Below are 13,043 nucleotides of genomic sequence, written 5' to 3' on the forward strand. Positions count from 1 at the left end.
GATCTGCCCCTGAGCAGAGGGAGACTGGACCCAGGGTATCCCACCTGGGTTCCCTAACCACTGGATCACAGAGCCATTCTCACATGCTGTCTGTCTCTGGTCCAATGACTATTTAAGTATTTATCCAGAGTGGAACAGTTATTGGGCCAGAGAGAGAGAAAGAGAGGGGCAGGCAAATGGTGGGGCCTTTTGGAAGGGGTGGAGTGGGGGCGGGGCCTTGGGCAGAGCTGTGGTTGAACACCCTCTGGAAAAGGAGGAAGCCGACATCTATGACAAGCACCGTCTCCCTGGCCAGACCAAAGCACAGAGACCATGTGGAGTTCTGACCCCGCCAAACACATGGCTGCCCTGCCCAGAGGAATCTGGGACCACAACAGGATGCCACCCAGTGGCCATGAGGGGATACTATTAGAGATAAGTCACCACTGCAACTTGGACTATAGGGGCCATGCCTCACAATGAAGGGACGGCAATAGGAAGTAGCTCACTGCAGTGAATGTAGTCTCCCTGCTGGGAGGCCCCCTACCCAAGAGTTGACTTACACGGGGCCCTGAACTGGGACCTGGTGGAGTGGGAGGGCCTGGGTTCCCCTACCTCCCCCTCAGCCTTAAAGCCTGGGGCACCTTGATCAAGCAAGGGGCTGGAAGTTGAGTCCTCTAACCACTAGGTTGCTTGGCCCTCCAATTCTCCCTGTTACAGTCCCATTCTATTATTTAAAATTTCTAAAACTATGCTTTCATTTTAGTTACTTAAAAATAAAAGAAAGATAAGGCCTGGCAAATTCTCAAAACAAAAATATTATTTAAAAAAATTAAGGTTGTGGAATTACAAAATCTATTTACTTGTCACACAATTTAGAAAACCAAGCACTTAAAAATAAATCTTGCACTGCCAGCTGGTTGGATAAATTATTCTCATTAAGTATAAAGTAATATATATTTAATATTAAGGAATCAACCTTCAGAGTTAAAGTTATTGTGCTGTAATGAAATGTGTTCTTTTATTATATCAGCAAGATAATGTTGCCAATTCTTGCAATTTTACCATGACTCCTGCAACAGTTGGTATATTTCTTAAAGCTCTAGCTGCTGGGATCACATTATCACCTGAGAACCTCAGCTTTCATTAAAAAAAAAAGTAACCTTTTAGCATTCATACTTAAGGGTATGGTTTTGGCACATAAATTTTTAGTAAATTTCATGGCAGAGGTGTGGGGAAAAGCCTGTAAGTCACAAAAGGGGGCATGAGAGTCCACCCTGCACCCACACCACAGCAGAGATGCATGTACTGTGGTGCTCTGTCTAGTTCCCTGCTCTCTGGGCACTGCGACCTGGCACACAAGATCACATTCAGGTTTGATGTGTCTGTCCCTTTTGCCTCCATCTACGGGGGATAGGCCACAACATCTAGAGCAGTGAGCTGAGACCAGCCTTGCAGGACAGCAACTGCCACTGCAGAGTAAGTGCAGGACAGACTTCTCACAGACTTTATTCAAATTCATTTTACTGTGAACATCATGACCTCTGTGTCAAAATCACAGTTTTACTCATGGTTGCAGAGAAATGCTTGAAAACACAAACCCTAAATGCACCAGAAGTCAAATGAAAAGACAAAAAATGGGGGGGGGGGGAAGATATATTATTTTATAACTCATGACTTTTAAGTCAGACTTAATGTTGGCAGGTGACTTATGATTTTTGAATGCCAGGTGTTGGCTATACTGCCAACCTTAACTTTTGGGGACTTTTTCAATATTTGGAATATTGATATTTTCCTTCTCTGGCTATTGTCATTTTGGTGTCCTGAAGGAGACCCAGCATTGAGTCCTTATATCAAATGTCTTCCCTTCCTGCTCCTGCCTGGTAGCTGTAGTGTCAAAAAAACTGATTTTGCTATTGATCATAAGAAGGTGACAGAGAGAAGTGTTAGCAAGAAATTGAAACTTTATTTCCTGACTCTCTTGGTGAGGGTTATCCCAGGGCTGGGGTCATTCTCCATTGACTCTAATGCCTGCTGTTACCCCAATCAACCCATGGCTCCTTCTGCTCCAGCTACTGACCCAGCTCAGTCCTGTGCACTACTCTCCCCACGCGCTTCCCCAAGCCCCACTCCTTTGCCACCACCCTGGGCGCTGCCCCCTAAGGCAGAGTTGAACCTTCCGCCTCGGCGTGCGTTTGGAACCTCAGCCCCGCTGTGACGTCACGGCGCGGTTGCTACGGGAACACCAGGGGTGTGCCTGACGGCTGTCGTGAAGCAACGGGACTACTAGAGCTGTGGGGGGAGCTTAGGCCCTGTCTCCCCCTTCTTTCGGGCGCTGACTCCGCGCCACTCCCCCTCCCCCGCCGTATCGCTGGAGGAGGCGGTGCTGCCGCTGTTTGCTATGTAGGGGGCCTGGTGCGGGCGGATCCGGAGGCCGCTGTCCACCTCTTGGGAGCGGGGGGGCCCCGACTGCCGGGCCGGGGGGTCCGGCGGGATGTTCTCCAAGAAGCCCCACGGGGATGTGCGGAAATCCACGCAGAAGGTGCTGGACACCCGCAAGGACCCGCTCACCCGCCTCAAGCACCTGCGCGTCCTCATCGGTGAGGCCCAGGGTGGGAGCGAGGGAGGCCGAGGGAAAGGTGTCCTGGCCCAGGGGCCGTGGAGAGCGAGAGGGGCTGGGCGGGGAAAGGTGCCCTGGCCTGGGGTGTGTGGGGAGGGAGAGGGGCCCAGGCTGGAATGGGGGTGGGGGCGGGGGCGGTGCTCCGGCGTGGTGAGCGAGAGGGGTCTAGGCGAGGACGGGGGGAAAGTGCCCCGACCCGGGAGGCGTGCGGAGCGAGAGGGGTCCCGGCCCCGAGGGGCAGAGGGGTGGGGTCACTCCAGTCTGGAGTGTGTTACAGTGCGCCTTGTGGTTAGCGACCCAGGCTTGTGGGGTCCTCCTGATGAGCCCTGGTTGAGTGCTTCCTCCCTTTCTCGGCTGGCGGCGGGGCTTCTTGGCCCAGGTTCCTGGTTTAGAAAAACACAAAACTTAGAGGCTTGTGTCTGCCCAGCTGCATGGGTGAGGGGCAGGGAGAGGGGGGAGGATGGGCGGTGTTGCCTGGAGGGGGTGGGTGGAGTCTCACCCAAAGATAGGAGGGCAGGCCCAGAGCCTCACACCAAACCTCTTTGTTGGCATGATAGTCTACACGGTGTTGATTAAGTGTAAATGACATTAACATTGAGTGTTCCTAAGTAGCTCACGTCATGGAACATCTGCTTGGAACAGGGCTTTGCAGGAGTGCCTGGGATTTTATTCCTGTGGTCCTTGAGCATTGCTCTGCCATTCGCTGAGGCAATTTTTGAGGTGGAGTGAAGGGTTAATTAAATTCATGCCTCCTCTTCCTTCCCCCCCCCGAAGCCCTGTAATATGAAAGACTACAGTAATGATGAGTTTTTTGGAAGTTGAAATTTATTGGAAGTTGTGGATAAAAAGGGAGAAGTTTGTGTGTTTAATTTGTCCTGTGAAAGAAATATATGCTAGATCTGTATAAATACGGCAAAATTGTTTGATATCTTTGAATAAAAACTGCTAATGAGCTTTAATGGCATTTGTAACCCCTCTTATCCACGTTACATAAATGCTTGTATTAGCAAATTTTGTTTGTAAGAATTTTCACAGTAACAGCATCACAAATACTCGTTAAAATGTATTCAGATGTGTATTCGTGCTGGACGTGTTCCTGTAAGCTCCCTTGGGTTTGGGAGTCCTTCAGTTGGAGTGGAATCAGCACTAAGCAGTAGCTTAGTACAAATAGTGAATGATAAGTAATGAATACATGATGCAGTAGTCATGGTGATGATAATTTGTTAGAGGTCAGTAGGTTGAAATAACAAATACATTTTTAAAAATCCAAGTCTGTTCAAGGATACTTGGAGAACAGAAAAAGTGATTACATTCACTGCAAATAGTGAGCTGTGTCCTGTTTTTCTGCCCTGAAATACATTAGGTGCAATTGTAGGTCTGTCACTTTCTCTACGTGTGATTTGAGCTGGGTCAAGAAGAGTGACCTTGGTGCAACTGTGTTTCTTAGTTTTTGGGTAGGAGTCAATGCTCCCGGCTGTTCTTATTTGGGGGGTATATAAGTTTCTCGTCCTTACAGTTCAAAACTGCCAAGAAAAATGGTTATTGGTATTTGTTCCTCTAAATGCCAATGCAAGGGTACAACTGTTAACATGTGGCAGCCTTACAGTTTACAACACTTATAATTACACTGTCTCAAAAGAGGATACTACATCCTTGTAATTAACTTCTCTTACTGCTGGGGTGGGCTGGAACAGCTATCTCCCTATCCTTGAAATCATTAAATTGTTCTTACCTGTTTATACTGGACCAGTTGTGGCTTGTGCTGTGTATAAATACATAAACTGCCAGATAACACAGCTTTTAATCAACCAGAAAGCTCTTAACCGGCATTTGATATTTTCCAATACAAATCTTCAATCTAGTAACCGGGTAGTATACTGCCCAGGAGGTTATGCAATTGCACATTCTGCACTCTACTTTTATTCAAAAGAGGCAGAAGACAAGTAACTTCATCTTCTCCAGTAGCAGCCGTGTTAGTCTGTATCCGCAAAAAGAACAGGAGTACTTGTGGCATCTTAGAGACTAACAAATTTATTAGAGCATAAGCTTTCGTGGGCTACAGCCCACTTCACGAAAGCTTATGCTCTAATAAATTTGTTAGTCTCTAAGGTGCCACAAGTACTCCTGTTCTTTTCATCTTCTCCAGCATTTGAAGAGGTCTGCAATAGGAACCAGCCTCACAAAGGAACAAAATGCAATTCTGAATTTATATTATTGGTTACCCTTAGTCTGTGTATTGTTTTGTTTGATTTGAACTTTGAGTATTTACTTCCACTCCTTTAGAAGTTAGATATGGTTGATAAGAAACAAGGGCTGCAGCTCTATTAGGAACATCATCACAATGTCAGCTAATGGTTCTTAATTAATCTGAGGTTTTTGCAATGACTTTAAAACAGACTAAATCAGTTGGGGCATGTTTTCCTTTGACTTTTCCTCCCCCCACCACATCCATAGAAACACAGCACCTGCCTGTTCCATTTGCCACAGTCTTAGGCCATGTCTACATTACACAGCTTTTACTGACATGGATGTGTCGCTACAGCCATGCTGCTAAAAGTCGTGCAGTGTAGCTGCTGTTTGTCGTCCTGCCTCCAAAAACTTCCACCCCCAACAAGCGGCGTTTGCGTTGTCGGCAGGAGAGCGCTCCTGCCGACAAAGCGCTGTTAACAAGCGCCAGTGTGATCAGCAAAACTTCTTTGTCTTTCGGGGTGGTTTTTTTTTTTTTTTTTTTTTTTTTAACATCTCTGAAAGACAAAAATTTTGTTGTTCAATTGCCAGTGTAGACATAGCCTTAGAGTACAGTCCAATGCATGACTATGTAGACGAAGGCAGATTTGCTGGGTGTGAATCTGTCTCACATCCTTTCTTTTTTTGCCATGATCTGGCTACAAAATTGTGCCTTCTTGCAGATGTGCACTCCTACATATCCGTGAATTGGAAAAATGACAGGACTTATTCTGGATGGTCCTATTGGCACCTCCCACATACACACTTGACAATAAAAGAAATGGATTGCTGATTGTCTGTCTAATCTTCTGTTCTGTAAGGATTACTCCTTCCCTTCACTCCTTAAAAACATGGTGCTCACACACACAGTGCAAGCAAATCTGCTGCTTGTTTACAAAACACTCTGCCTCTTCTCCCATCCTCCTTTCATGATTGGTCTGCAGGACCAAATTTAAAAATATTGGTGCCAGTATCAGATAGATGACTGGTAGTAATAGATAAGGATAACTGTCTGCATGTATTTGGTACACCAGGAGCTGTCCCCTAGTCTGAGCAGTGAAGTGTTGTATCTTCCTGTTTACCATCTTCTGTGACTACTCCACCACATTGTAATAGTGGGCACTCTGCCATATGCTCCAGGGGAGCCAACCCAACCACTCCAGTGTCGTCTCTGGGAAAAGCTTTCCCCAATCTCTGCTCTGTTTTGCTTCCCCCCCTCTTTGTGAAGACTGACTTTTGTACCTGTCAGATCACTTCTTTCCCCAACTCCTGCATATCAGCAAGTTGTAGCAAAAGGAGAATCCCCCAGCCATTTCACATCCATCAGAGAAGATAAGAGTTTACCTCCTTTCATAAACTTTAAACCCCTTTAATGGAGCTGCAAAGTACACTGACAGTAACCTACTTGGGAGCTGAATCTCTGCTGTATACTTAATGTTTGGTCCAGTAAGTGATTGTGTGACTACAGATCCAAGCCCTGGACAGTCACTGCTTTATTAGAACTCTTTGCATGTGTTAATAAAATAATGGAAAAAGGAGAATCAGCTGACATAACTTGTTTAGATTTTTCAAAAGGTCTCTGACAAAGTCCCTCATAGGAGGCTACTAAAATAGTGAAGTACAATAGTCCTGGTAGGAGAGGCAGAGTGCTGGCATGGATCAGAAATAGAAAATAAAGAATAGGAATTGTCAGTTTTCATCATGACAAAGGATTAGCAGTTGGGTGCTACATGGTTCTGTGTGAGGACCAGTGTCTAAATATATTTAAAAGTGGAGGAGGCAAGCAATGAGCTGTCAAAACATGTAGATGACACAATGTTGTTTAAGTTGGTCAAAACCAGAAGAGACCTAACCAAACTAGATGAATGGACCACACAATGACAGATGAAATTTATTGTTGACAAATGCAAAGTAATAGACATTGGAGGGAATCATTTGAATTAGTTTTGCAGCTCAGTTGGTTCTAAAGTAACTGCATCATCTTGAGAAAACTACCTTGGCATCGTTGTGGACAGCTCAATTGAGACTTCTGCTCAATGTGCAGTAGCAGTCAAAAATGCAAACGGTGTTATGACGCATAAAGAATAGGATGAAGACTCGTATGGAAAATATGCCATATAAACAATGATATGTCATCACATAGAATACATCACAAAAAGACTAACAGAAGGTAGAAAGGGTTCAAAGATGGGAGATAAAAATGATTCAGGTCTGGAAAACCTCTCATATGAAGAGAAATTAAAAGGATTGAGACTGTGGACTTCAGAGAGTGCATATAAGTACACAAAATAATAAATGAGATAGAGAAGGTAAAAATGTCTCTTCACTTTTTCTCATTATACAAGAACAAGGGGAAATGCATTGAAATGGAAAAGTGGCAAATTCAAAACTGATAAAAGGAAATATTTTTCACACAATGAAGATACAGATATAATTGTAACAAGATTTTTATAGAGACCAAGACCGTGGCAGCATCCTAAAAAGAATTAAACGTTTCTGTGGATAACAATAATATCCATAATTACAATAGTAAATCTATATATATATTTTAAAGTAGGAACGGATGGAAATCCTTAAGTGTTGGGGCATATCAGCCTCTTGGCTAGGTTGCATCTTTCCCTTGGGTCCAGTTTTCCCATAATTGCCTACTGCAGTGTTTTCTTTCTCTGAAGCAGCTGGTACTGGTCACTGTTGGAAACAGGATTCTGAACTAGATAGACCACTAGTTTTGATCCAGTATGGCAGTTCCTATGTTCATGTGGAAACTTTGTTTTGTAGTCATCAGGAACTTCTGTGTGTGGCATATGCTTTCTTAATGGTATCGATATATTTCAGTGTGGTTTTACTGATCTAGGGTGACCTGGTTTTCTTTAATGTGCTTGGATTTTTAGAGGACGTCCAACTCCACATGCTTTAAAACACAGCAACCTGAAGCAGGGACACTGCTTTCTCCCTGTGCAGGAGAAAGGAAGCTATTCATATGTAAATACCTCCTAGTTTTATCTCTCATGGCCTGCCTGAGGTGACTTGATTACTAATGGGCCATGTCTTTGGAGATGAGTTCCATCTGTTGGGGAAGGCTGCTAGTTGTTCAATCCAGGGGCAGCCATTGAGCCCGTCTTAACAGGCAGGGCAGAGGTGTGCTTCATGCTCCTTATTATTGAGGTGGGTCTTGCCTTCAGAATAAATTAGACTGGAAAATTGCCTTATGTTGGTTTGGAAAACTTTACAGATGCTAAAATTGGGTTTTATGGTAGCGAAGCTATCACTTCTCTGCAATATTTCCATGACTTCCCCCCCATGATAATTGATAAAAATTGCCATGACTAGTCACAGGATTCTTGATCAAAAGATGCTTTTAGTGAATTGTGTGTGTGCACACAGACACAAATGATCAACAGTTATAGTGAATGAACTGCAGAAAAGTTACATAACTATAATGTAGTGCTAAGGAAAACTAAACCCCAGTTTCATTATAGTGGTCCTTCAAATACTGTACTGGCTGGGGTCCCTATTTTCTGTGGTAATACAAATTAATAATACATGATGGCTTTTTTTTTAACAAGGGGTTGGGGAAATTTTTCAGTTAACTAAATTTTTAAAATAAATTACTGTAATGAGGTAGATCATTGACCCTTTCATGAAGGTGAACTTTAACAATGTAGACTTGCTCTGCTGCCATGCCATCAATATCTGAACTGGTGCTTCCACTTGATGAAGCAGAAGGCATAAGAAATATAATATTTTTCAGTCAGACTGTGTAAATGTGCCAAAAAGCAAATACTCCCTCAAATTCCTGTATATTCTGTTTGCTTTGTGGAATCAGTTTAATGTACATTGTTGTAAACGAGATCCTTTGAGAATAAAATATTAGCTTAAGCAGAATGTTTTGTATGTTCTGGTCCTGATAGTTTTAAATATTAGATGCAAAGTTTTCATCAAAAATAAAACTATTCTTTCCCCATTACTTTTTTACTGTGGAATAAAACTAAGACCAACTTAATACCTGCTAATGCAAACCAATTTATTGCTAGTATTGTGTTTGTAAACATGCTCCACAATTGCAGTTTACTCTTTTAAAATTTTAAAGTGGTCGAACTCAAGAATTTTCATCCATAGCAGTCCTGTTTGTTGACTTTGAGTTATCTATAGCTATCTGTAGAGAGGAAATCGGTCTGTACCTTACAGCTGGATGAAACATATGTTGGACATCCAGTTTGACAGGTCTCTTGTTTAATATTTCTGAGATGCTTACAGGTGTGGATTGGCCTATGTAGGTCAAATCAGAAGGGCTTTAAATTAAACAAATACCTGTTTGAACATGTCTGTTATAAAATTTCAAAAGGATAAATATCCAATGGCTTTATACTGTAAAATGGTGCTTTATAATCTCACAATCTTGCAAGGTATAGTAGCTGAAAGAGTTAATGATCCTTCTAGTAAAGGTGATAGAAGGAAGGGGGGGGAAATACTATTGCAAAGAGAAGCATTCTGGAATTTTTTTTAGGGATGATAGGCCACAGAGTTCTTACTGGATCTTTAAACCTGCATTATTTTCTGCAATAGCAGCAGAATGTGTTTTTTCTTTAATGTTAACTGCTATATCTAATCATAGGATATGTTGCTGTTGTTCTTGGCCTCAGTAAAGGAATTGCCTTTCAGTTAAGGAATCTGGACTAGGTTAAGTGTTGGTCTTGACTTGTGAGCCTAGACTAGGTTTGCAGCTTATTTGTGGGGGGCGGGAGCGGGGAGGGCAGGGGCATTGCCAAAGTGAGTTTTGGCAAACATACTGAATAATGAGTTTGTGCTAGGAAACAGTTTAGGATCAGGTCAAAGGTCCAAGCTAGGCAAAGGAGTAGTTTTGGCTTCTGGGGGTGGACTTGGGTTTGTGTGGGCTAAATTTGTGACTTAAGAAGACTTGCAAATGTGGCGGAATGTCTTAAAGTTGCCTCATATCTGTGTCTTGGAACCTGAAGAAGAGCTCTGTGTAAGTTCGAAAGCTTGTTTGTTTCACCTACAGAGGTTGGTCCAATAAAAGGGATTACCTCACCTACCTTCTCTCTTTTTTTTTTTCTTCTCCCCCCGAGCCTAAGTTTTCATTAAAATAAGTTTTAAGACTCCAGTTTGTATGGTTACAGCGAGAACATTAAAAATGAAATAAATGTAAACAAGTGTTGATTCCTCCTGAGTTTGCTGGTAACCTGAAACAACTAGGTTTGAGATACTCTATTTCATCTCAATGGAATGTCGAAATTTAAACCTGATGACAGTGTAAATGTCAATGTTCACTATTTTACTGCTGTTCAGTTTAGCAAAAACATCCAGCAAATGTGCTTGTTCATCAATTTTTGGAATGTTGGAGGCTGAACACCCCAGATGTCAAAACATTCCTCTGGCAACTTCTATAAAGCAGTAATGAATTTTCCATACAAAAATCTGGTTGCACTCAAATAATCTGTGACAGCATTAAAAAAAATTAACATAAAGAAACCAAAATGGATCATATTATATTGGAAGGACTGTTGCATAGCTCTGGGGCTCATGCTGTGTAATTTAGGTCTAATGTACCACATAGGATACAGACTTATTTATAGTATGGGCAGAGTGGTATACACTTTTGGGCCTGATCCAAAGTCCCTTGAAGTCTTTGAGGATGTGTATTGTATGTTTTCACACCCTAATTAAAGGGACATAGGTGTTATATCTTTAACAAAGCTACCCTTCTCCAAACATTTAGTTAGATGTTGGAGTTAAATGGGAGTTTAAAAAGCCTTCCACCATTTTAACAGTCAAGCATTAAGAGAGCTGGGAAACTCCTTAATAGCAATGCTACCTTCCCCGTCTCATATTTGGAATGCAGTAATTTAAGCAATATGGCTTATCAAATGTTTTGTTATCTTATTTTAACATTCTTTGTTAACTTTTATAAGTACCATTAAGTTATGAGAATTTTCTTATGAACTTCTCCAAATGATTAGTTCCTTTATTTAATTCAAAGAGAACTGTCATTATAAATATTGGTGCTTTGTGCAGTTTACTGTAATCTACTGAAAGGCAGCAAGCAGATTACTTGTCTTGAAGTCTGGATTATAGGGTGGATTGTGTGTGGTGGGTTTTTGTTTTTTTGGGGGGGGGGTACCATTTGCCTTCTTGATCAGATGCATGCAGGAATTTTGGACACTGAAATGTTTTCCTATTGATTGCACAGATCATTACAAAAAATGCATTTGAAGTCCTGATACTATAAAGTCTCAATATAAATCTAGCCCTTTGAGTTTTCTAATTATATAGCAGTACTTTGACACGGGTATCTTTGTTATTAAGTTGGTATAACCTGCCTTAAAGTGAGAAAATATATATTTTTTTTATGTTAGTGTTGCCACATACTTCGTGTTCACCCATAATTTTTTGTTATCTTTAAATAAAGAACTATTGTTGAAAACTATTTAAACAGTCAAAATCATATGTAAAAGCAACTATGGTTTGGTTTGGTTTGGTCTTTACGCTTATCATATCTTACAGCATTACATATACAGCATTTAGTAGTGATAACTCTTTGTAGTGTAAATCCTAGTCTTGCATAGATTGTTTACACCTTACCTTGAATATATACCATGATTGTAGAGGAGATAACCTTTTTCTTCTTTTTCTTTTTCAATTTAAAGTTTTGGTAAACTAGATCTGTTGTTCATCGTCGAGTCCTCTGTCCTATGCAGAGAATATTATTTATTTTTAAATTATTACTACTACTACTACTACTACTACTTGGTAGATAAATGAATTTTGCTTTGTTGACTAGATTAACATGGAGATTAATAATTCTACTGGCGCTGTACAGCGCTGCAACTTGCTGTGCTCAGGGGTGTGAAAACGCCCCCCCACCCCCCGAGCGCAGCGAGTACAGCGCTGTAAAGCGCCAGTGTAATCCGAGCCTGCAGCGCTGCAAGCTATTCCCCCCTCGGAGAGGTGGAGTACATACAGCACTGCGAGAGAGCTCTCGCAGCGCTGGTGGCGCGACTACACTCGCGCTTCACAGCGCTGCAGCGGCAGTGCTGGGAAGTCCTGAGTGTAGCCAAAGCCTAAGTAACCATCCCTTGATGCTTTCTGGTGACATAGCCTATTAAAATTATATGTAATTTAACTTATCTTATCAATTTGGTTTAAAAATCTGCACACTATAATACGTAGAAAGTGGGTAAAATGAACAAAACTGTTTTAGTATACTTTGTTTAACTTTATATATTTAAAAAAAAAAAAAACTCCCCAAGTTCCTGATCTTACAAACAGTTTCCTGTGCAGCAGCTGCCCAGCAAGCTATCAATTGCCCGCAGTTCAGCTGTCCCTCCCCCCACTGCCATGTGCTGCTCCTGCCCTCTGCCTTGGAGCTGCTCCCTGAGACTCCTGCTTGCTGTGCAGGGGGGAGAGGTGGAAGAGGGGGGGCTAATATCAGGGTGTCCCCCTCCCCCCTGCTCCTGCATCCCGCTTACCCCATCTTCCATAGAGCAGGGGAGACACACGACAGGGTTCAGGACGGAGGGAGCTTGCTGGCAGCAGCTGCGGTCTCAGCAAGCTGATCTAATTAACAAGGCAGTGTACATAAGAGTAGGGTCAGCGTACTTAAAGGGGAAATGTGCCTCACACTCACACTGTGTGTCTCTGTCTGCGATGCTGTCTCCCCTCCCTCCATTCCTGCTGCCTTGTAGAGAGTGAGAGCTAACCCTTGAGGGCTCAGCCAATTGCTAGTTCATCATTTACCAGTAAGGCATTCCCTGGGAAATATCTCACCCTCTGACTTCACCACCTCAACCAAGCTTCACAATCATCATCACTGTGTACCAGTATTAAATTGATGGTTTAAAACTTATACTGTGTGTGTGTGTGTGTGTGTGTGTATATATATATATATATATATATCTATATATATATCTATATCTATATCTATATCTATATATATATAGTCTTTTGTCTGGTGAAAAAAATTTCCCTGGAACCTAACCCCCTCGTTTACATTAATTCTTATGGGGAAATTGGATTCGCTTAACATCGTTTCGCTTAAAGTTGCATTTTTCAGGAACATAACTACAATGTTAAGTGAGGAGTTACTGTACCTGAAAATGTAGGTATCCAAAATCATCATTAGTCACTTTTTAAAGTCTTGGTTTTAATGTCTGTGTGCCTCAATTTCCCCTCTGTAAAATGGGGATAATAGGACATCCGT

General features: G+C 42.2%; 1 protein-coding gene across 6 annotated transcripts in view; it reads left to right on the top strand.

Annotated features, from left to right (window-relative positions):
- Positions 1–2,473: 2,473 nt before the first annotated feature.
- Positions 2,474–13,043, top strand: part of RALGAPA1 (Ral GTPase activating protein catalytic subunit alpha 1) — a 246,013-nt gene continuing 235,443 nt past the window's right edge. For all 6 annotated transcript variants that reach the window (XM_065403818.1, XM_065403817.1, XM_065403820.1 and 3 more), the window contains exon 1: positions 2,474–2,579. In XM_065403818.1, the coding sequence (XP_065259890.1) occupies positions 2,474–2,579 (106 nt within the window). The remainder of the gene's footprint in view (positions 2,580–13,043) is intronic.

This window comes from Emys orbicularis, chromosome 4 (genome assembly GCF_028017835.1).
Source record: "Emys orbicularis isolate rEmyOrb1 chromosome 4, rEmyOrb1.hap1, whole genome shotgun sequence".
Lineage (NCBI taxonomy): Eukaryota > Metazoa > Chordata > Testudines > Emydidae > Emys > Emys orbicularis.